This window comes from Hermetia illucens, chromosome 3, assembly GCF_905115235.1.
Source record: "Hermetia illucens chromosome 3, iHerIll2.2.curated.20191125, whole genome shotgun sequence".
Taxonomy (NCBI): Eukaryota; Metazoa; Arthropoda; class Insecta; order Diptera; family Stratiomyidae; genus Hermetia; species Hermetia illucens.
This window is the reverse complement of record NC_051851.1, coordinates 48,461,467-48,485,630: the sequence shown is the minus strand read 5'-3', so window position 1 is coordinate 48,485,630 and position 24,164 is coordinate 48,461,467. Positions and strand designations below refer to the sequence as shown.

At 41.3% G+C, this 24,164-nt stretch overlaps 1 protein-coding gene across 1 annotated transcript in view; it reads right to left on the bottom strand.

Annotated features, from left to right (window-relative positions):
- Window positions 1–24,164, bottom strand: part of LOC119653219 (pyrokinin-1 receptor-like) — a 379,838-nt gene that overhangs the window by 139,852 nt on the left and 215,822 nt on the right. Inside the window, exons 2-3 of the mRNA XM_038057794.1 lie at window positions 20,254–20,392; window positions 19,820–19,931 (exon numbers count right to left, since the gene is read on the bottom strand). Of these exons, the coding sequence (XP_037913722.1) occupies window positions 19,820–19,931; window positions 20,254–20,392 (251 nt within the window). The remainder of the gene's footprint in view (window positions 1–19,819; window positions 19,932–20,253; window positions 20,393–24,164) is intronic.

The following is a 24,164-nucleotide window of genomic DNA, read 5'->3' as shown; positions in this document are numbered from 1 at the left end:
ATGTCTGCTTGTCGGTCTGCCACACGCACTTTTCTCCGAAATGCATACACCTAATTTGGTGAACCCCACAAATTTGGTGAATTATATTATTTTACTTAGAACTTAAGAGGGTCGCCACGTACACGTAAACGAAGGGGTGCACAATTTGTCTCCACTGAATATAGCCATAAAATGAAAGGTCTGGATTAGTAATCGAAGCAGATATTGTCTTTAAATTGGTTGTAGAGAGGAGGAGTGCGCTGGTCCGAGAGTGGCAATTCTTTCAAGGACCCGTTCTCAAAAATTACCCAACCAAAAAATCCGAGAAAAGTTATAGTGGCCCATGTACATGGTATTTAGGTGTCTCTACTTCCCGTTGCGATATTATGTTCAAATTAAGTTAATAACCATCCAGTCCATCTCAGATCCATGAAAGTTTGCAATAAGATCGTATTTAATGTAACGTATTATGCTGGACTGTTGTTTGTTTGGTGGAAATGCTTCTGATGTTAACCAAGTTAAAGCAGGTAAGAGTTGCCTCTTTTGCATCAAATTACTGCTCCCTAGAAGATAAAATGCCAATACCACATTGAATTGAATATGGAGTAGATTACACGTGTATACACTACACACAAAAAATCAACAAAACCTTTAATACCTGAAACGTCAGTTTCCGACTTATTTCCTATATCATTCTGTATGAGATTGTGCTTCACTTTCATTATCATTAGATGCTGTTGACAACGAGAGCGAGAAGCTAACGGGCAATCAACTCCTCCATTTAATCATCTTGGATAATTAATCTAATTTTATTAAATGTCCTTATCTCAGGGTTAAAATTCCAAAGTAGGAGCTACTTTTTCGTCGGGCCTGAAAATCCCGTATAGCTTTTCTCAGAGAAAAAAATTCTAAACTCGTTTAGGCGGTATGGGAGATGTCTCTTAAACCTAAAATAGTGGGTTCACAATTCTAATACTCTCATCAAGTTTTGTGTCAATAAATTAGAATCATTGACGAAAAAATTGCATATAACACACAAACAAGTAGTTTGAAAGACTGAAAGGTTGTAAAGTATTTGGAGGACGACTTGTCCCCTTTTTAAGGTTTTGTGTAAAACGAAAACTTAACTAAATGGGTTTACTGGGTGTCTGTTTGTCTGTCTGTCCAAATTTTGGAGGAAGGTGGGAACTATGTCGAAGGGGAGGGGAGGTACATGCAAAAGTGGAGTGTACATTTTTTTTCACCAGACATAGTCATGTGCGGTATCAAATGAAAGGTCCTATTTAATACTTTCCGAAGCCGGTTTAGTTTTGGTATTTGATGGAAAGATGGTGAGTGGGAGAAGGAGTCGAAAGTGACCATTTATTTTACGAGCCCATTTTCAGAAACTACCCAACTGAAAAAAATGAAGAAATCGAGAACTTGTGACTATATAGTGCATAGGCTCCGAAATAACCTCCATGACGATATCTGGTCAAATAAAATTAATAATAATAGTAGTAGTAAAGTTAATATAGTTAGTACATTAATATAATTTTTAGTAATTGACAGCAAAACCCCCACCACGTTTGAGGGAAATCGCACTATTACTAACAAGATTATAATAGTTCAAAGGTGTCGCTCGTGTGCAAATTCATGGCCTTGAATGTCAATATCACACGGAAGTCAGCATTCTCATCTAAAATATTCATATACAGTGCGTACTAGGTACTAATCTGACAAATGTCCAGTCAAATGTTTATATAAAAGAAATTCGGAAACCTTTCATATCTGAAGCCTCCTTAGCCGTGCACTGATTAGTCGCAAATGAAACTGCAATCACTTATGCATTGCGATTCAGGTGTGATTATAAAGCTGCCAAAAAATCCTCGACATCTACCCTGGAAAATTCATTTCGAACGTGGTTGTGACTCACTAAGAAAGGTTGACAAACGTTAGTGCTGCAAACGCTTGCAATCGAATGATAAATAAAGTAAAGATGAATTAGCGAAACTATGCCATCCTGAATGAAACACTCGCGATTGAAGTTCTGGATAATAATAAATTCTTTCTTTCTAAATAATAAATTCTTTGGTTGTGTCGGTTGCGATAATATAGTAAAAGAATTCCTATATCACATTCACAATCTGAGGTCTAGAAGGAACCGAATGCCTAGTTGACGCAGTTTTGAAAAATATAAGCAAATTATATTGGAGTTCACCCTGTCGGTTATTCGTACGTTATACTAAACATACTGGGACCGAAAAGGAAGGAAAAATGATATGATCTTGGGTATCAAGTGTGCAGATGTTACTTAAAATCGAATTCCACCGAGTTATAAACATCTCGAAAAGCTAGTGGGACCCCTTCATCACGAGCCTAACAAGATTTTGTTAAGGGAGCACAATGGTTGGCCAATGTTGATCGAATGATGCACAGAACAACTAATTACCGACACTTTGTTTTAAGAGAGGTAATTAGGGACAAAAGAAATCTGTTTAACTGTTACATTAGTTATGCAATGGCTTTTGACAGCGTAATTCTGCCAAACACGGTCTCAGGCCCATTCGGACAAGAGGAGGAGGAGGAACAAGCCACTATATTTTGAATGGCTGTGCACCACCTAGACATCTTCTTAATTATATCTGCGATTAATCTACTACCTCTTTACCACACTCTATAAGGTGTGGATTAGGAATTTAATTAAGAAGTACTCTCTGTTTGCCGTAAAATGTGACTAAATGGGATAAACATTTGTGCAGATTTCGAAAATTTCATGCTGCAACAACGTTATCTATGCGTCCTTTCCCTGATAATCTGTTATTGTACTCTTTGAAACCTAGCTGACGGAAGCAAGCGTGAACCCAGTGTTGGATTGATGCATAAGACAACCGTTAAGGTCACTTTCATTACTTAGGCTTCGGAGAGGATGCTAACTGCGAGATTCCGGCCCAGAATAAGGAATATTTCAATAGTGCAGCACTACCAACAATGGAGACTTCCAATTTAAGTAAAAAGGGGGCTCACCGCATTTTTCTCGAACATGTGATGGGAAAATACGGTCTTATCGACCGAGAGTTTGTAAATTTCTGTAACTTCTACTACTTCGTCATCCGTAGAACATTGTTCGAACACAGAGCTTGTCATACAGTCAGTTGGATCTAACCGCCGAGATGAAAGATAATCTGTTTTTACGCTGGTCAGGGAAGCAGAAGCTGCTACAGAGAGGAATGATTGTAGAACCATGAAGCGCATCACGAAAGAACCTACACATGGCTGATAGTTTTTCGATGGTTCTGTAAGGGATACTGACGGTCAACTTCTCATCCAGGATGATGAGTAGTTAAAGAGATGGAAGGAACATTTCACAGTTCTCAACCAGATCACTCCAGTGAAGTTCTGGATAAAATTTCCAGTCACGTAACATTTTAATACGGGCTGCCCCTCCAAAAAAATTGGAATCGTCTCGGCCATCAATCGGCCCCCCTACTCCGGCAATTCTGGCAGATCTGCTATTTGCACTTATATGGAATTCCTGGTCAGCTGAGATATTTCACAGATAGTGAAAAGGGTTGATGATATTTGAGATTCAGAAGAAGGCCATCCGTCCTGCGTGCGGCATTTAGAGGTGCATCTGCGTGCTCCCTGCCGTTGCATAAATAATAGCTAAAATAATTCTGGAACGAATCAAGGAGCATCTAAAAAGCCTGATCAACAAAAAGCAGACTGGTTTTAACTCTGGATCCCTCCTTCATTAACCTATCAGCACTTCGCTGATCATTTTGGAACAGTGCGCGGCATTTATATTATCACTTCATAATGGGTTGCCCCTGCAGCACATATCACAGAGCGGTGAAGGAGGAGTTCAAATTTTTTGGTAAGTCCTGGGATCAGCTGAAGCGCCTTTTTGCAATCCGATAAAGATGGTGCGTAGACTTGACTAAATTATGTCTCTCGACTGTATTACAGACACCTAAGAATATTGAAGATTTGTGCAAAAGGTACTTAAGAATGTCACCTTGCCAGTGTGCTCATCTGATACGTAAGAGGCTGCCTTTCGTCTCGCTTCGGTCCCCGCAGTGTTAAAGGGCAGGTTTCAACATGGTCGTTCAGATTGTAACCAATTTGTTGTAATTGACCAACTTTGTTTCAAAGTCTTTAAATTTAAGAAACGATGTCCATATAATCTATACTAACTTCTCCAAAACATTTGATCCTATTGATCACTCCCTACTTCTCACCAAACTCCGATCGTATGGGTTCTGTTTTCATTTCGCAAACTGATCAGTGCAGCCTTCAGTCAAACGTTGGCACATTATCTCGGTTGTGAGTTCTTACCAAATTGCAAGTTAATGTGAAGAAATGCTACTCTTCATGCTATTCAGTAAGAACTTCTCCCTCGATACCCGTTTATCATTTTGATGGTCAGTCCTTAACCGTGATTGAATCTGACAAGCACCTCGGTGTTACTTTTGAATGGAAATTCTAATTTAATTTTCGTTATAGCGATGCACTTAGTTGCGCTTCCAAAATGTCTGAATACGTTCCTCCTGTGAATTCATGGATATCTATTCCTCAGTCATTCTCTGTGGAAAGCAGATTTACTCGATTGCTAACTTTTAAAAGAACATTCCTTACTCCTTACATCTCCTGATCGTCTGATGTTCCTTAACCTGGGGTCTTTGCAATCTCGAAGGTCCTTGTCTGACGCGTAGCACTTTTCAAACTGTAATTGTAATGGCTTAATGGACATATAGCTTCCGAAATTTATTAGCGTGGCACATCACACAACATTCGGGAACTTGATGTTTTTGAGGTTTCATTCGCGGCGTTTTTGTGTTTCATACATATATGGAATGAAATTTTTGAAGAAGATATAGAGTATCCCTTTTGGTTTTGAATGGTGTTGAAGCCATTCAAGCCATTCAAAGAAAGATACAGTAATCCGTATGTCCAAATCTCGAATATAGTTTCCGAGTTCTGCGAGGGAGCGAACGAGCTTGTCACATGCTTCACCTTGCGGGATAGCATCATTCAGTTCAGTGGACCTGCAGCACGCCTACTTTCATAGAAAGGTGCAGTGTAGAGTCAATCACATGCGACTCTTTGCAGAGAAGGGTGAGGCTTGATTTTACTTAAATTGACGGATTGACCGCTTGGTCTGCTAAATGGAATGAAGTCCGTCCAGGAACCAGGAGAAGACCAATGAGTGCAAGTTCAAGCTAATATGTAGTAAACACGCCCGTCGATGTTCATCTGTCGCTTTGCTTGGGCGGAGAGATAAATTTATGCTATCCAAGATGACGTAACGGCCACCACTCCTTCGAACGTGGTTCTCGGTTGGTCTTGCTGGTAGATAAAGCGTCGTTTGTGTTTTTAGTAAGTAGGACCAGGACAGCCTGTCACTCATTGCTAGCAGTATTTAAAATTCGACATAAGACGAAATTGTTATAACTGGGAAGTAAAATCAAACCTGAATCTTTCCTTAATGGCCACATGGGAACGTTAGCAGTTAAACCAGAAAACTTAGAAGACAAAATAATTTTTTTGAATAAGACTTAGTTGTTTGTAACTTTAAATAAATGCATACACGGATTTTATTTGAATTTCACTTAATTTTAGTTTCATAGAACTAACATTGAAGTAATAGTAATAGTAGTAACTTCGTAATTATTCGGTCTTAGCCTCTACTAGCGTTCACGGAGCGTTCAATTATTGATACTAAGGGAAGTGGTTAATTCTGAGAATGCCACCTGTCCGTAGTCGTAAATTAGTACGGATTCTGTTGAAAGTTCTACTTCTGCCAAATTTAGTAGCACAATCATCGCAATTTGCTACACTAAATGACGCTGAGTTTATTGCCAACGATTTACTTCCAGGAAAGGATATTTTTAGATGGAAAACATGCAGGCAATCATCTCAAAGGACAATATATGGCACTAATGACCTCTCGAAACGCTTCCAGGCAATCATCACTGTTTCCGTTCACATTTTGGATGATGATCAAAGGATCCATGAACTATATCTCCTGAGGAAAATCCCTGAGAAGCACTTTCCTTGAATTGATGAACAACTTGGCACTTGTCATTTCACCGAGAGTGTATTAAACGAACCCTGCGGAATTTTCACGAACGATGGACCTGCACTCCTCTTGTCATTGTTTCGAGTTCCAAGCATTCCTTGGAAAAGCAACTGAAAGTTAGCAGGATGTTCAGTTTGACGAAGCTTGTATGGAAGGATGGCGAGGTGGATTCATAGTATAATATTTCAAGGAATTTCGTTTCCCGAACCATTAACAGATTATTTCTGGTGGATTTTTGTAAAACAAGTCGGAATCTTATCAAGTATTCTGGAAGCTTTTGTGATTACTGAAGCCGCTCGAGAATTTCCGCTGGAAGTTTGTTTGGGTGAGCAGTTGAATTTAATTGAATACTGCTTTTCAAAATCCTTATGGTGTGGAATTCTGCATTTAACTTCATTTTGCTAGAATACTTTCAAAATTGTGAAGATTGTGAACTGAAACTCTGGAGATTACTGAATTTCTTAGTCAGATTGTTCGGTTTGCATGAATCGCAGCTAGATAGATATTGAGCTATGATGGTCCCGAATCGCCCAAACATACAAAATAGTCCCCGCATGAAAATAGCTTCTTGCGTGCTACCCCTACAGTCGTTTTTCGTTCTGAAAAGTAAAAATTTGAGCGATTATAGTCATGTTGGGTATCAGTTGAAAGGCCAAGGGTAGTACTTTTCGAAGTCGATGTTAGTTTAGTTATTCGTAAGAAAGGCGGTGAGTACGGCGGTCGAAAGTGATGATTTTTTAACAGACCCATTTTCAGTTAAATTTGAGCGGGGTTCCTCATACATACGAAAAGGGGGTGTACATTTTTTTCACCGAATATGGTCATGTTGGATATTGAATGAATGGGGTTAGTAAGCACTTTCTCAAGCTCCTATTTTTGATATTGTGCCGCACGTAGGGAAGTGAGGGCTCAAAATGTGTGCCCCAAAAAGCGAAATGGGTCTCGTTCTCAGAACTTATCCACTCGATACATCTAAAAAGCTTCACAATAGTGCATTCTTATGAGATCTAGGCCTCAACATACATCCCACCAGAAGTATAACATCTGGCGTTGATGTCATGAATAATACACTGTATAACTTTGGGCTAACATCCGGATAGGGACTGTACCTTCAAGCAGAAGAGAAATCATTTCGACTATGAATGCACTCAAACAGAGTATACCCTCTGGGCTTACCGGTCTCCCCGCAGAGTTATTTATCGCTGCACTTCTAGTTGCTGTATATCTGCTTCTTCCACTTGTATGGAAATCTTTGGAATCTGAGACCTAGGAGTGGAAGAAGGGGACCCGTTTTGAGTGTGTCAATTGGGGAAGTATCTGCGTGCTCTCTGCCGTCGTAAAAATAATACCTCAAAGAATCCTGGAAGGCATCACGAACATGTCGGTAGCTTGATCGGAGGTTTTTATGGTCCAAAGCGGAGTCCGCCAGGGTTGCATCTTGCCACCAATTTTTCAAGCTGCCTTGTCCGGAGGACGTGGAAAAATTCAAGGGAAAATGACAGCTTTCATCTGTTTGCTCTTTCACCGGGTCATGGACCTTGGCCAAATGGTTCTGGATTTGGAAAGAGAGGCAAGTGGAATTGGAAAGATAAACACCCACAAAACGAAGGTTTTCAATCTGCCTGGTTATCGCACTCTCCCTATCTGCATTAATGTGCAGAGGATCGAAAGTATAGATGTCCTGTTTCGTCAGCCTTTGCCCCGCCCACAAACGGGGTCGTGGTCGGTTTTACCATTTTGTTTTATCAAAAGTCTGATCTGTATGCAATCGCAAGGCTTTCAAATACCCATATAGTGTATCAAGCCACCGTTGTGCTGGTCGGTCTTTTGGTCGCTTACCATAGTCTTCGATGTTCAAATTAATTTTGACAAGTGAATTCTCGTTAGCGCGAATTACGTGACACCATTGAAGACGTCTCTCAATTTTTCGGCGAACAGTGCAACCCCATATCGATTGCGGAAATCCTCGTTTCGGATGTGATCAAGGCGTGCCATGCCACTAGTCCATGGGAGCATATTCGTCTCCATTGACAGTGATAGTGCCTGTTCGGTTATCAAAAATTCAGTTTTATTCAGATTCAGTTTGAGCCCGTTTTCCATGAGCCGATTATTCCATTTTTAGACAAGAGTTTCAAGATCATTTTTGCCGTTAGACGCTAGAAAAACATGATCTGGATAAAGCAGAATATATGGCGCTGAAAGTTGGATGCCTCGTGTGACAGTGTTGATAAATTTGTATATCTAAGAAGCGTGGTTTCTGTGCATTAGATTCACTTTCTAAATGCTAAATGGGAAAGTTAACTCCACTGTTATTTGAAGATTCTAAGCTTTCGTCAATATCTGTCTGCGTTGTGTCATCGGATTGCGCCGGCCTGTCACTATGTCAAACTATTTCAAACGAACAACTTGATCGGCACAGGCCGGAAGACGGAAGTGACAGTGGATAGGTCACATGTTAAGAAGGGATGATAATGGCTTTGCTGGCTACGCCATTCACTGGAATCCACTCTCTCAAGATGGCTGGCGAGTGGGTCGCCTCAAAGGCACTTGGCGAAGAACAGTGGAGGAGGATCGCAAGCGTCTCTGGAAGTCGTGGGGTTATTTTAGATAACCGCGAACGACGGTGCGTAGGCGTGGTTGACGCACTGTACCCCCAAAAGAGGTGAATGACAACCATATATAACTTTGAGAACTTTGTGTGAAGTCGAACTCCAATTAACAAAGTTATAGAAATGTTTCACTTCGCGTAAATTCATTGTACCCTTATATGGACGGACAGGCAGACAGACTTTAAAAAGCTTTTGTTTTCAACAAAACCTTAGAAAGTGACTGCCTCTTTAATGAACCTGTCCTCAGGAGCTTTCTAGCATAGCGACTGCTTTGGCCTTCTCTCAATTACTGTGAGGGTTCTATAACTCCTCTCTACTGGTGGACCAATCATTTTCTTAATTGATCTCCACTGCCAATAGTTAGTGGACTCCTGATGGTAATGATTATGAAAAAAGATAGCTACACTGTTTTTTGCCATTGCGCATTGGCATGACTTTTCTTTGGAAATTCCAAAGCCGCGATTTGTTGATGCCAATTGGTCAGTTAGTAAGTAAACCGTCGGCTATTATTCGGTCAAGGTTTCTGCCTAAGATTGCCGTTACTGACGTTGCTCCTTTACATTTTGGAGAAGCTAACTTTTAAAATTGTCATATACGTAGTAGCTAACCCCAACTTTAACCTCAGCCTTCGATAGAATTTTCTTTGAAAACTTATGGTGGTTGACGATTCTACAATAAATCTTTACTTGGAGTAAATTCCAGAGCATACTAGGGTTCTTCAGCGCAGTTGTCCACGACATTCATGAATTCAGCTTGCTCATCAAAGAGAGGTGAACATGCAATACAGACCATTAAGACAATTACCAGAGAAACTCCTCATCATGATAGCCTGCTGAGGTGTCCGAAATTAGATCACCTAGGTAGGAAGTTACAGATTTAGGCATGACATAGTCACCCCAGGGCAACCAGTTGCCTTGAAACACAGATGATTATTTTCAGACAGACTGAACATGGCAAAAAAGTCAATGTTATCATTCAGCCATAGTCCTTTAGCTGTACCCTTGCATACGGCGCCTGAAAAGATGAAGGTGTGGACCCAAGTGCTATGGAAGTTTTCTCAACAATAAGCCTGGTAAGAGTATTTCGGCAAATTTTGATAGCTTTACCGCTCGGCCTTTAAGAATGTACGTTTATGACATTCGGCCTTCGGAATGTAGGGCAAACTTTCTAGCGATTCATTATAAGCTCCATAGGTATAGACTTCTGGAATGCGTAGATCGATGCGCCGTTAGTACACTTTCAGAGCACGCCAACCATTTAAAATCTCTGTTCCAAAGAATGGAACAATATGGAGTGGCGGTAAATAACAAATAAATGAATTTTTGGCCAGCAAAGGTCGATTTCTTAGGATACCTATTTTCAAACGACGTTTTTTGACAGCCAAAGTCTCAGCAATCCATTCATATCTGTAATCAATCGACGATGATGATTATAATTGATTTTTATAGAAGAGAATAGTAGCAATAAACAAACAGCATGATGAAAAGAAATTCATTAATCAACTGAACCTGTGAATCCACCGGTGCTGCCGCATCCGATCTTGACCCACCTCTGGCCGTTTTCTGAGACACTTCCCACTTGGAATAACTGACAATGGAAAATATTATACAGTTGAAGTAAGGGAGTTCAACATTTTTGCAGTGTAAAAGCCGCTAGCTTTTGTTTTCCATAAAAAGGCCGTCACTGAAAACCGGCTATTCTACGCGTGCCCATCATGTGAGTTTCTTATCTAGATTATAACCAGCGGAATGAATTATTGTTTACTAAAACGTCACAGCATCCCATTCCACTAACGAAGAGCAAAACTGAGACAACAGCGAGCATCAGGGTTTCAACTAAAGCAATCCAGGTTCCGAGGACCAGCTGTACTGTAATGTGTGATGTGTTGCTAGTACAATTCGACCTTACATTATTCATCCACTTCGCAAAACTACATTAAAGAAAGTACACCACTTATTCTACCATGGAACAAACGCCACCATTAAATTGGTAACACAAAGTTATATTAGGCCATTAATCCAAATCGACTGCAGGAATTGGAAGTTTGGTTGCAATGATTGTTAGTCATAAAAAGGGGTGGTTCGTATTGTAACTGTAGTATGTGCATATGAATTTGACCGTTCTGCCTTATTAGAAAAGGCAACGTTATTACCTGACCAGGGTACATTGTTTCTCAAGTTTATCGAAAGTAGACTCATATCAGAGCAATGCTCAACGTATCATTAGATTCCCCATACTACTTCAGATCTCCTTAGATCAGGGTAGGCAGTTTCAATCGGTTTTTTTTTTAAGAACGAAAAGATTCTATCGAAAGAACCCTACTCAGAGGTATTGAGCACCATCATGAAGCTAAGAATGAGGTTGAGCATTTTCATCGTCCTTAAAATTTATTTAATTGTAAAAGGGTTATGCCGAGTAGTCATCATCAACATCAAGGGTGCAACAATCGATGGCTGGCCTTAGAGTGCCTAAGTAAAGAAATCCATATATCCCCATTTTAAACCGAGATCCACCAATTCGATATCCTAATAGCTATCTGGTGTCCCGGCCTGTCCCCGATCGGTCAAATTTGTATGGAATCTATAAAATGAACCTGCTATAATTTTGTTATTAATTGTAGGATTTTCATGGAATTTTCAAGTTTTATGTGCAAAATATTAGACTTTATGCGGTTATTCATTGACGCATATTTGATACTACTAAGATAAATTTAACGTGGCTTTGAGCTACATTTCAATAATTTGTTAATATACTTATTAGGCTTTAAGCAGATGTCAAAATTGGCGTGTATTCTGATGCCTACATTTGGTATAGTATCTTCATCAAGAATTTTACAGATTTTTAGGTTAAGTAGTTTTCGGAAATGAGTCCAAATCCTGTCGGTGAAACTGCTAACTGGGACCTTTTATCTAATTTAATACTCCCCTTTTGTATAATGGCAAGCTCCTTTTAAATTCCACACAACTTTATGTTAGTCGTTGTATCCGTGGGATTTTCCTTAAGTCCGTCAAATTTCGCTTGACACAATATAGCTATTCTTGAGAAAAGTCCGTATGACAAGCAGACAGATACGACAGAAAACCGATTTTAATAATCTTTTGTGTAAAAAAAAGTAATTGATAATGTTTCGCTGATTCATGATGCTATATTTTCCAAAAAAAACTTCTTTGAATCCGGAGGAATGAACTTATGGAGTGCAATGACTCCATTTAATCCGCAAATAAGGAAAAAGCTTTCACATTGACTATATCCGATAATACTCAAATGTGGTCCTCATAGAATATATATAATAATAGAATAATAGAATAAGAATAGAATATAAGTGTAATAAATAATTGTTTAACTATGTATATATGTGCGTAGGCGGATATAGCCATGTCCCTGCTGTTAGAATTCGGAAAGGAATATTGCACCCAGATTCCGATCATTGTCTAGATATTGTTTCAAATTTACAAATGAAATTGGAAATAATGGCCGGGATGCTATCCACAGAATTTCTAAATTGAAGGATATTATTAGCCTAAAGGCAACGTTCATCGCTAACGAGTAAAATACTAAAATATCCGTTTCTCTTTCTCCAAAAAATCAATTGATGGCTAGCCTGGCTTTGTTATAGTCGGGTAGATACTTTTATATCAGTGACTTGATTAATTTCACCGCAGTTCTGTAATATGTAGATTCTAATGAGGTTTAACATGACTATTATTCAGCTACTGTTAATCTTTATTATATATGCATTAAATAGATAAATGCGTATGTTTATAAAGTGCGAACGATAAAATTGTTATTTATATAAAATTGTAAGTGCTTGCGAAGCCGGACTTGAATCATTTCCAGGCAGCTCACGGCCTTTCTCTTACTTGACGTTGGCATCATGGACAAAGTCTTATCAAGGTAGTTAGGATACCGAATTCTCTTATGGCCGTGTACCCTGGCTATTCTATCACAAACGGCCTTGAAGTCGATGAAAAGATGGTGCAACTGAGGACCATATTCCAACAATTTTTCCTTCTCTTGCCGCATAGAAAAGATATGACCTGTTGTTGATTTGTCTGGTGTGAAACCTCTTTGTTATGAGCCTCTTTACTAGTAATTACGCATTTATTCGCTGAACATTTATCCGTGCTTCCGATATTGTGCCAGTTCATCAAAATTCACAACCCACCGCTCCAATATGCCCATACGGTCAGAAATCAGATTTCCCCCGACAGGTTGAACATCGAAGTGTATGAGGCTTCATCCTGCTAACTTGTTGGTGAAACTTCCGCACAGATCAACTAGTTCTTCCAGGCTTCCTTTTTCCGTCTTGTGAAGTCCTTTCTCCCCTCGACAAAGTTAGTGCTGGTTTCCTGCTCGTGCACATTCTTTGAGATTACAGCATTGCCCGGGATGCAGCATTGTTCCGTTTCGTTACTAGTTTACATTCGACGTCGAACTACCCGAATTTTGTTACGACTCGGGCTAAGTATATTTTTGGACATAGCAATGCATGGCAAGATTATTTGTCGATGTTTCATCTTCAGGACCTTTATTAACTGCGGTTATTGTGGCATCCATTTCCCGCTTATGGGTGTTACGGAGGACTTTGCTGTGGATGACTTCGGTGTTGACTTTCACCTGATTATCTGAGGAAACACTTGAGGTGTTGTTATTCTCGGAGCATCATGCTAAATAGACATTGATTTGAGTCTATATTTGCCGCCATTAGTGTTCTGTCATTCATCAAAGTTGAGAAATGCAGGCATTCAATTAACACGTAGTCAATTTTGTAGACTTTGCCCCGTTTGAAAAAATCACACAAAACCTTAGAAAGACGGCTCGATCACGCGCGAGGGTCCGTAAATCTCCGGACTGGATTGCTACGATCCAAATAAAGGATTCACGGAAGATCACATCCTCGATCATTGTTCCATCTGCCTCAGATGTGCAGATGTTCGTACATTTTGCGGGACTATTGAGGAGGAGAGAAGAAGGGGGTCCTCAAATCAAAGAAAATTATCTAGAATTCATGGCTAGATATATTCCGCAGGAAAATTCATCATACGAGATACAACGTAAAAGAAGTAAAAATAAATCCGGTGAAAAGAAAGAAAAATAAAAAAATAATTCTTCTTAACTAAAAATAGCAAAGTAAGCAGTCTTCTTCACCGTTCAGCTGAAGTCTCTGCTGCAGTTCAGGGGGAATTCCAAAGACCATGTATAGAATTCTTGGAAATGGTGCGTTTTCGTAGAGCAGGTTTTCTCAGACTCTATGCATCTCCAGTAACTCAAAGAATTCTATCTTAAATTAATGATCAGATTGCATCTCGGCCGTGTGCTGATATGTTTCTGCTACGACTACAATCAGGTCCAGTTGCGGCTGTCAGATTGCACGTTCAGAAGATGCGCTTTCGTGTTATTGGTTTGAGTGATAGAAGAGATCCACCATGGAGCGTTTTTTTTTCTTAACACATTCAATTTATTTTGTTTGATTTTGTTACAGGTAGTTTATGACTAAAATTAATACTAGACTTATCTCTAACAGCTTAACTTTACCTAGAAATTAACATTTTGCTTAATACTAGACTTAATTTACGGTAGTATTAATTTATCCTATGGCTAATGCTATAGAGGGGAAAGTCAGGAAAAACCCTTCTTATGTTGTTGTTTGTTCGTTGGATAATTGTGTTGCATGAAGGGATGGAGGAAGGATACATATAGGGGAAGGTGGTGTTATTGGGCGGTGGAGTAGACGAGGCCAGGGCGATGTCGATCGTATGGGCGGTTAAATATGATCATCTTCCCGTCGCGATAACTGCTGTTTTGGGAGGAAAGGGTTAGGAGGTCTGAAGGGAGGGGATGGTGGCGGTATGTGGGGTTAGTGTTATGGTTGCGTATGTGGGAGTAAAACTGGATGAGGTTGTTTTCATGGGCTTGGCATTTGATGAGGAATTTGGTTAGTGAGGTAAGGAGGATCTGGTCTATGCGGGAGCACTTTACCTCGTCGTAGACAGCTTGGTTGGAGTGGATATTGGACTGGGAAAGGGAGAGGCGGAAGAACCTCCTTTCGCGTACCCGCAGGCGGTCCATTTGAGCTGAGGAGACGTCACACCATGCGACGAATCCATATGTAATTAAGGGACGGATTAGCTGCTTATAGCAGTAGAGTTTCACTTTGGGAAGGATGGCGGAGTCTTTCTTAAGGATGGGCCATAGGGTTTTTAGTCCTGTTAGGGTCTTTGAAATGATGGAATTTACCTGTGGTGTGGGTGATAGGCGGGTATTGAGGGTTATTCCCAGGTATTTAGTGGATTTGACGGAAGGAATGGTAGAAGGTCCGATCTTGATAGTGAGGTTGCGGGTGTCGGCCAGCATCTTGCGGGTAAAGGTGGCTCTACCGCGGAAGACGATGGCTTCGCATTTGCAGGGGTTGAGTAGAAGTTTCCAGGATTGCAGGAATTTGTTGAGGGTTTGGATTGAGGTATTGATGCGGTTTTGGGCGGATTTTATTCTCCGGGAAGAGGTGTAGAGGATCAAGTCGTCAGCGTATTGGATGGTTTTGACTGCTTGGGGGGAGTTGGTAGGGTGCTGGAGTGGGATATCGGCGGTGTATAGGGAGAAGAGGGATGCTGACAGAACTGAGCCTTGGGGGATGCTTGCGGGAGGACTGTAAGGGTCAGACAGGGTATTGTGGATACGGACTAAGGATTGGCGATCAGACAGGTAGTTAAGGATGAGTTTGCATAATTGTGGGTGGAATTTGAAAGTGTGGGAGAGTTTGTAGGTGAGGCCGTCGTGCCAGACCGCGTCGAAGGCTTTCTGGATATCGAGGAGGCAAGCTGTGGTGGGGATGTTGTTGTTTAGTTGGGATAGGATGTCGGTTTTGAGGACTAGGAGGGCATGTGAGGTGCCGTGGCCGCGCCTGTTGGCAAACTGGAAGGGGGGGATAATAGTGTGGTCGGTGATGTGTTGGAGCATGATATCGTGGATGACGTGTTCGAAAATTTTCGATGTCACGTTGAGGAGGGAGATGGGGCGGTAGCTGCCCGGGGAAGCTGAAGGCTGGTCCTTTTTTAGGATTGGGACGATGTGGGCTCGTTTCCATGGGGTGGGAAAGTGTGCAGAGAGGAGGCATTGATTGAAGAGTTGGGCGAGAAAGGGGCTCAGGGTTTTGGCGCATTTTTTGAGGATGATGATGGGGATGTGGTCAGGTCCAGTAGATTTTTTATTATTTCGGGAGAGGATAATGGATTCAACTGTTTGGGGTGTGACGGCTTGTATTGGTAAGCAGTAGGGTGTTGTAGGTTCGGATGGTGGGATCGGGAATTCGGTGTGGATGGCTGGCGTGGTAGTTATGTTGTGTATGTGTTGGCGCACCACTGTTTCTGTGGGTGGGTCGGACAAATGTTGGGTGGTGTCGTGGGCGGCTAGAAAGCTGTTAGCAATCAGGTCGGCGTGGGCTTTGGGTGAGGTGTTGTGTGGGAGGACGCTGGCTGAGCGGGGTTTGGCTAGTCGGGGGCAGGTACCCCGGAGTTTATTGCATGTTTGCTAATTAAGCGAGATGTTCGCATGCTTTACCGCGTAGTGATCAGCGTATAGCGTCTGGATCTGGGATTGGATGCGTTGTGTGAGGGGGTGGATTTGTGACTTGAGGAAGTTAAATTGAGGAGCGTACCTGTGCCTGTGGAGTTGGCGTCGTAGGGTTGATTTTTGTTTGATGAGGTCTAGGATGTGTGGTGGTAGGGTGATTAGGCCCTGGTAGTTTAGTGGTCTGAGAGGGATGGTTTCGTCGCAAGCCTTTTGTGTGGATTCCGTGAGCTTTTCCACGGCTGAATCGATTTCGGTAGGAGACGGATTGGACGGGAGGCGGATGGTCGAGAGTTTGTCGGCTAGGTTGTAGTTGAGGCGTTGCCAGTTAGTGGCAGCGTAGTTGGGAAGGAATTTAGGCTGGGATTTGGGGAGGCGGTCGGTGATATTGAGGTGGAGAACCACTCCGTCATGGTCGCTCAAGCCGGGGATGGTGGGGAGGTCTTGGGGGGAGGTAGGCGTGCTGGGGTGTACGAGAAGGTGGTTGCTTACCAGGAAGAGGTCGATGAAGGAGTGGGTATTTTGCCTGTGGTAGGTGGGTTGGTTGGTGGGGAGGAGGGTGAGCTGTAGAGGGTGGGAGTGTTGTGAGTACCAGTTGGCTAACCTATTGCCATTGGCATTTATAGTGGTGTTATACCAGGTGTTATGTTTGGCATTTAGGTCGCCCCCTAGTACAAGGGATAAACGCTTGTTTCGGCTGACTGGGAGGGCTTTGAGGTGTTGTGTAAGGTTGGACATGTCAGCGGGATTGAGGGTTTGGTCGGGGCAGTAGAGGCTACCTAGGAATGTGATGGAGGAAGGTGTGGCGATGGAGACAATGGTTAGCTCCATGGATGGGGCAATAGTGTTTGGGATGTAGACCCGTTAAGCGTCTAGGGGCTTTGCCACTAGTATGGCTGTGCCTCCGCCTGGGCGGTCAACACGGTCGGAGCGGAAGGTGGTATAGTTGGGGATGTGCAGCTTATGCCTTGGGTGCAGTTTGGATTCAGTGAGGAGGAGTAGGTTAGGTTTGTGGACGGACAAGAAATTAGTTAGATCGTGACGTTTTTGTCGACTGACCACCGAATTTACGTTCAGTAATACCACTTTAGTGGACATTACTGGGGGATACTTGGCAGAGGAAGGAGAGGAGAACGAGTCTCTTCTCCATCGGCGAGGAAAGGGAGTTGTATGTGGGGAGGAATGAGGTGAGTTGGGAGGCTACTTGTGGTGGTGGAGGTGTTGAAGAGGGAGTGGATCTCGGAGTCGATGTCAAAGGTGGGGACTGGGCGCGAGGCGTTCCTGGCCATCGCAGCGTAAGAGAGAACCATGGAGCGTCCGCGTGACTCACTAAGGCAGGAAATTGTTAGACTGATTCAGATCACAACTGTCAATGCCAGCAGACGGGTGAGAAATAAAATGCAGAGGGTTTAAAGAAAGTATGCTATCTCCAGTGAAACATTCGTAGTTGAAATTCTGGACAAACTAAAGCAGAAACATCTTGCGATGTGCAGGCGGTTACGACGGTATGGCGAAAGTCAATCTAGACGTGTCCAGAATGCAACGTACGCGAGAAATCAGCGTGGTTTTTCAGATCACTCAACGAATCCCAACAGAGCGTCCAGACAGTACAATTTTCGGTAACGGAAGCGCAAGAATACTGGGATGAATTTTGGGGGTTACCCGCCCAGCATGCTGAACATTCTGATTGGATCACCGCTGAAGGCACTCGCCAGGCCACAACGCATGAATTTTGCGGATGTTACCGAAAAGGAGGTTCGACAAGCCATAAACAGCTCGAAGAACTGGAGTGGCCCAGGTCTGAATCGGGTACAGAATTTTTTGTATAGGAAATTTATGAGTATACACAGTCGGTTCGCACACAGTATAAATGAGGTCATGAGTCGACTGGAGGATTTCCCTCCTTCCTCACTGCGTGAATTACCTACCTTATCCCTAAAAAGAACATTTTGCAACACCTCGCAGACGCAAGACCGATTACTTGCTTACCAACCCTCTACAAATTCAGAACGTCCATTGCTAGTGGAAAGGTCAATGCGCACCTTGAGACCAACAACTTTCTGTCCTTTCATGGTTACTGAATGATGCTAGATTACATGGTTTTGCAATCAAATATGGCTTACGTGCTAAGTGCCAGCTGACACACTTGATGTGCTTAGATGACATCAAGTCGTATGCTGGTACTGATAACCACCTTAGAAGTCTATTGCGAATAGTAAGTATTTTTAGCCGTGATATTTGGATGGAATTTTCATTAGACAATTGTCAAATCCAAACCATGCGCAAAAGTCATCACAAACCGAATGCCGGACATAGCATTGGTGACTTCCACATCCAAGCTATGACCTAGGAATTCTTCAAGGAGCCTATGCTCGAGTTGGCGATCTGAATGATGCTCTGCTTTCCGAATTCCTGTGACTTGTAAAGCTGGTACTGAAATCGTATCCCTCGGGGAAAATAAAGTAAGCGCATTGAATGTATTCGCTATCTATTCAATGGCTTATGCATTCGGAATATTGCCGTGGACGAAAACCAATCTGGAAAACGTCCAGCGTTGAATACTCTGCCGTGGAGCGGATGAACCTGCCTATTTGCATCGGAGATAGGGGGGTAGTTGACGTAGGGCACAACATCATCGCCAAGTGGACCCGCGGCGCGTTTATTTTGATAACAAAAAGCAGGTGAGTTCTTTGCATGCAGCTGTTGGCAAGATAGATTGTGGATTGACTCCACTTAAGTTGAAGGATCGATCTTTCAATCCTGTGAGTGGGGTGAAGTCGGACCAAGAGTGGATCGATGAGTGGAAGTCGAAAGCAATGCACAGTAAACACATGAATTGTCTTTGCCAGCTATTCGTCGATTTGCATTTGTCGAACAGAGACGGAGGGAATCATGTGTGCCATTCAGGATGGCGTAGTCGCTACTCGAGCTTATAAAAAGCTGATAATGAAAGAGAGGGCGAAGAACAACCAGTGCAGAATTTTTAGTTCGGCGTTAGAAACGTTGGACCATGTTATTTCTTGCTGCATTGTGGTACCGGTATAATACACGAACAGGCATAATGCTGTACGTAATGTCATCCATCAAAATCTTCCATAAAAATATGGGCTGATGAATTAATTAGTTCTGATTTTCACAAGTAGGTCGGTTAACTGAATATGTTTAGACTCCTTTCGAAGTTTCGGAAAAATAACATAAGCTGTAGAATATGCATATTTTTTCATAAAAAAAGCAAATCTTTTGTATCGACTTTTATTTTTGAGGTGCACTTCACACCAAAATCTTTTCGGAATTCGCTTGAGAAAAATTAAAATTTTTTATTTGCTTTTAATTTTATTGTAACCCCTTAATCATTCGGGAATTACTTCTGTCCTATTCCTTAACGGGCTGAGCTTTTAATTGGAAAAGCAGGACGAAATATTTCCACATGCGCCCAATTTATCAAAAAATCGTTTTGATCATTTTCTGTTTGCACAGCACTATACAGATATAAAATCGCCGAATATAAATATAAAAAGGTAAACAAGCCTCCCCTGACACATTTTCGGATTAATTTCTTTTGCGTAGGGTAGGATTGCTTCAATCACGTTGATTGCTTGCTTACCTGTGGGACAGCCAAACCCATAGCAAGTATCCAAATGCCGAGGATAAATTTGATAGCACGTGATAATTTTGACATTGTATGTGATAAGAATGGATGACATATCGCAATATATCTGGAATTGAAAAGAATTCATTCAGTACGTTTTACTTAATGGTTCCTTATACTAAGACGATTTCTATTTCTACGCGAGATTGAAATCAAGATTACACGTTACACTGATTTCTTGTAACAACAAAGCCGAGAAATTCTTCAAAATCTTCGTTTTTGTCGTTTCGAAATAATCAACACCAATAAATAAATATAGCAGATATCTAGATGCTCCTGTATGTACATATATGCCTATATTCAGAGAACATCCAGAATTTTCAAAAATCGAAGGATATAGTAAAACTGACTTATAAGGAATTATCCGATTTACTATGTCCTATACTAACCTTTCTGCTGTAAAGGCTGTTATAGTCAATACTGTGGCGTTTGCGGAAGTTTCAGCAGCAAATCCTTGCAGAATACAGACTGGCTCAGCAAATGGAAAAGGGTAACGATACCACATGCCGTAAATTTCCAAAGGCATTCCTGAAATAAATCCAAACGAGATCCCATGTTTAGTAGTGCAGCGGTAAAACCGGCAATTGAAAAAAGAAGCGCAATATTGGAAAGGATTTACATTTTATCGTTTCTGAATGAAACCATTCGGAAGACATCCATATTATGTTCCTGTGCATATACAGATCGTTACTGACCAGATAAAGTTACTTTTAAAGTCATTTAGCTTTTACATGGCTAGGCGATCAATGGTGACTAGTGATTTGAAAAAATGGGGCGAACTTAATGGTGGAACTAACTAGATATTATCGAAAAATTGCTTTAACGATTTGAGAGTTAATTCAGTGAATTGTTGCATGGGCGACGTTAATCGATAGTGTGGTTGTTGGTTATATTGTTATTTATATATTAGAAGAATGTCAGGCGTTTCGGATAACGTTAGATTGTATTAAACCGTAACCGGATAGCTCACATTTAAAATTTACGTTACGTTACGTTTGTTAGTATCAAAAATTACATTTTGAATTCAAACTGTGAAGTGAGTTGACTTCTTCATTTGCAGACCATAATGATACAAAACTGCCTTGGTCAAATTCCTCAAATACTCGCTAAGATTACCCATATCCGTAGCCTAGATAACAGCGAAAACGTGGATAAAATTCGGCTCAAGAGGTTGCAGTGGGCGGGTCACTTAATCCGTATGGATGAGGATGATCCCGTCCGGAAAGTATATATATCTATGGTAGAAAAAGAAGACGAGGCAGATCCTACCTAAGATGAAGCGATGGCGTAGGTCAGAACACCAGGAGCTTTCAGAGATATCGAATTGGTGGACCTTGGAGCAAAACCGGGATGTCTGGAGTTCCTTATTAAGGCAGGCCTATACCGGATACCGGTTGTTGCGCCGTTGATGATTATGACCCATATTACAAGGCAATCACCTACAACTTTTCAATGTTTTAGCTCTAGTACTAGTTTGTCTTGGTCCTGGAGAACCTCTTTCTGTTACCCCTCTTGAACAAATGTGGAGTGTTTTATTAATCTTTTTGTTGGTCAGTGATCCGCGATCATAGCTATAATTTTCTGCGATTTTGTTACTGGAGTTCTCGGTAAGGTCGTACTTCGTTTGAACACCTACTGAACACCCTATGCTCCCCATAGCCACCTTTGTCCACGCACCAGAGTGAATAAACACTTGCGCATGCAAAGTCTGAAAAGAAATTGGACGTCTGATGGGAAGCCTTCACGGGTGTGTCTGTCTGTCTATCTGTTACAGGCACCTTCCCCAGAAACTGGTACCCTTGTTAACACAAAAGTTGTGAATTTAAAAAGATCTGGGGTACAAGATTTTATAAGGTATTAGATTTTCGAGTTGCTTTTTAAATGTGCGCAACAAAAATGTTCATATCGCTGTGCTTCACTGTTGGGACCTTGTCTGTATGTAAAGGATCGGAGCCTTGAATCTGCAAATTCGATATGATGCCCTAAATCGGTTTGGCTATTGTTCCGACCAAAAATATCTGTGAACCCTGAGCCGCCTCGAAAGGCCACGCCATAAAAGAAAATCACAAGAGTTGACTGAACTTCAAAACGAGTTATTTATTGTTGTGGGTGGCAGTTAGCCTCATAGTCTGATTTACGAGGTAGAGAAAACACATCGACATCTGATACCCAGGGGGACTTCCTATATAAGAAGTGGCTAACGATTGCAACATGCGGATACAAACTGCTCCTCTTAATAGAGCAGAAATCAACTCGAACTTCTGCACTGACCAAATTTATAATCCTGCGGATTATTGTGAAGCAGTGCAGTAGCACTTTCAGAGTGGAATTTGATAGGAGACATTGTCTTGCTTGAGGAGTACAGAGCATACTATCCTCTCGTCGTATTATTTTTTTCCTATTTGATTTACAGAGAGTGGCGTCTTAAATTGAACAAATGGTAGACAGGAGCAAGGCTTCCAGTCTGACTAGTCATCACATTAATTCTTTTTTCATTAATGTGTAGAACATCGGGACGACGAACAATTTCTAAATTCCCTTGATGGTACTCAACGTATTAACAGCCTCAAAACCCCCCTCGCTGTTTTATCTAATATATGAAAGAGCATACTAACATCAAGGTGACGGTTTTCTCCTCAAATGTTCATATGCTGTATGTTAGTAATACACAAAAGTGACCACCACCGTTCCCCCGAAAACGTTGATAATGGACGAGAGTTCAGTTGTGAGTTATGGCAGGTAATGGAACCCGCTATTCCTGGATAAGTGTAGCCGTGATTAATACGCTATGCCACACATAGGGATTTGTGGCACCCACCCCACCCAAATATAAATAAAGGCTTAATACGAAACTTTATATAACCATAATTAATTACTCCACAATGCCATACCCAAATTAATTCTAAGATCAACTGATAATATATACAAATATGTCCATTTCAATAGAACTCTCTCGCCTTCTCAAATTATAGTACACAGTTGCATAGATTCTTAGGAATATGCGTATAATAATCATATAAACTTATATTAAAGTAATCAAGCGATTTTCATCTCTTTATAATTGTACATTTACCTAAAACGTTTTCCCTTTTATACTTTAAAATACATCTAAAAACATTTATGCCTACATTAAGGAATTACTTGGATCCGGAACACATCCTACTGGTGTTGTGTAAAAAAACGAAACATTTTATCCTCGAAATCTGGAACCGCAACTGAATCGCCATTCATCTTCAAATCAACAAATCTCTCGAAATTGCGATGCAAACCAACGAGTATTCCTAATTCTCTTAAAATTTCACAATTGTTTCCTGTTGTTTGGATTTGAGAACATACCTCTAATTATCTTCAGAGAATTAATCATTCACATCAATCATCCTTATCAGGAAATCATTTCCAAACCAATTTTCCCCTAACAAATCCTTTCCAACAAAGGAATATGTTCCAATGAAAGTCGCATTTGCAGCCACTCCGAAATCCAAATAGGAACCCCTTTTCACAAAACCCAACTTTGCAAATTACTGAATCACTCCACAGCATGCAACGTATCCAATAATCCATTACTAGGTAATCCGGTAATAATTGATGAGAACGCAAATCCACTTTCACTTTTCGGAACAGTACAGAGGATAAAATCCATTCACCACATCTGCATCGAGTGGTGTGATTTCGAAAATGAATGAGAAAAGCCATATATTTAACAATTGACGGCATGATAGTTGAGGGAGAAGAGTCCTAACCAACATTCCCGTTTACAAGCGCCTCCGGCTAGAAGTAATTTCTACAATTTTTCAGCCTGAAAACCTTCCGTGACATTTTTACAAGTACAGCGGTGATAATAACTGAAAGCTCAACTTGGCAATAGTCATCACCCCAGAAATTTGAAAGACGGCTTAGAGATGGCCATATACCTACCGCCTTTCACCTTAACATATCCTTCCTTTTACTGTTTATTATTAGTATCGTTTCGGTGTTTTTATCTGCCGTAGGCGTGGATCTCCATATCCTCTGAATACTCGCAGCCATGTCATTGGCAAAGCCTACAATTGTAGTCTCTTCCGGGCGGGAAACATTAGCAGATTGGTATTCCGGCAGGCCATCGTGGACCCTGATAATGGGTAAGAGTCTTTTGTAATTGACTCCCTTCATCATTGTCCCCATTCAGGTTTCTGAGTAAGCTTGACAGCCGCTGAATTGCCAGCTTGAAAAACTTGACAGGATTGCTTCAACTGAACAATTCCTCGAAATTATTCGCTCAACCAGATTACTTCTTTAGCAGCTTCATTTACAGCTATAATCT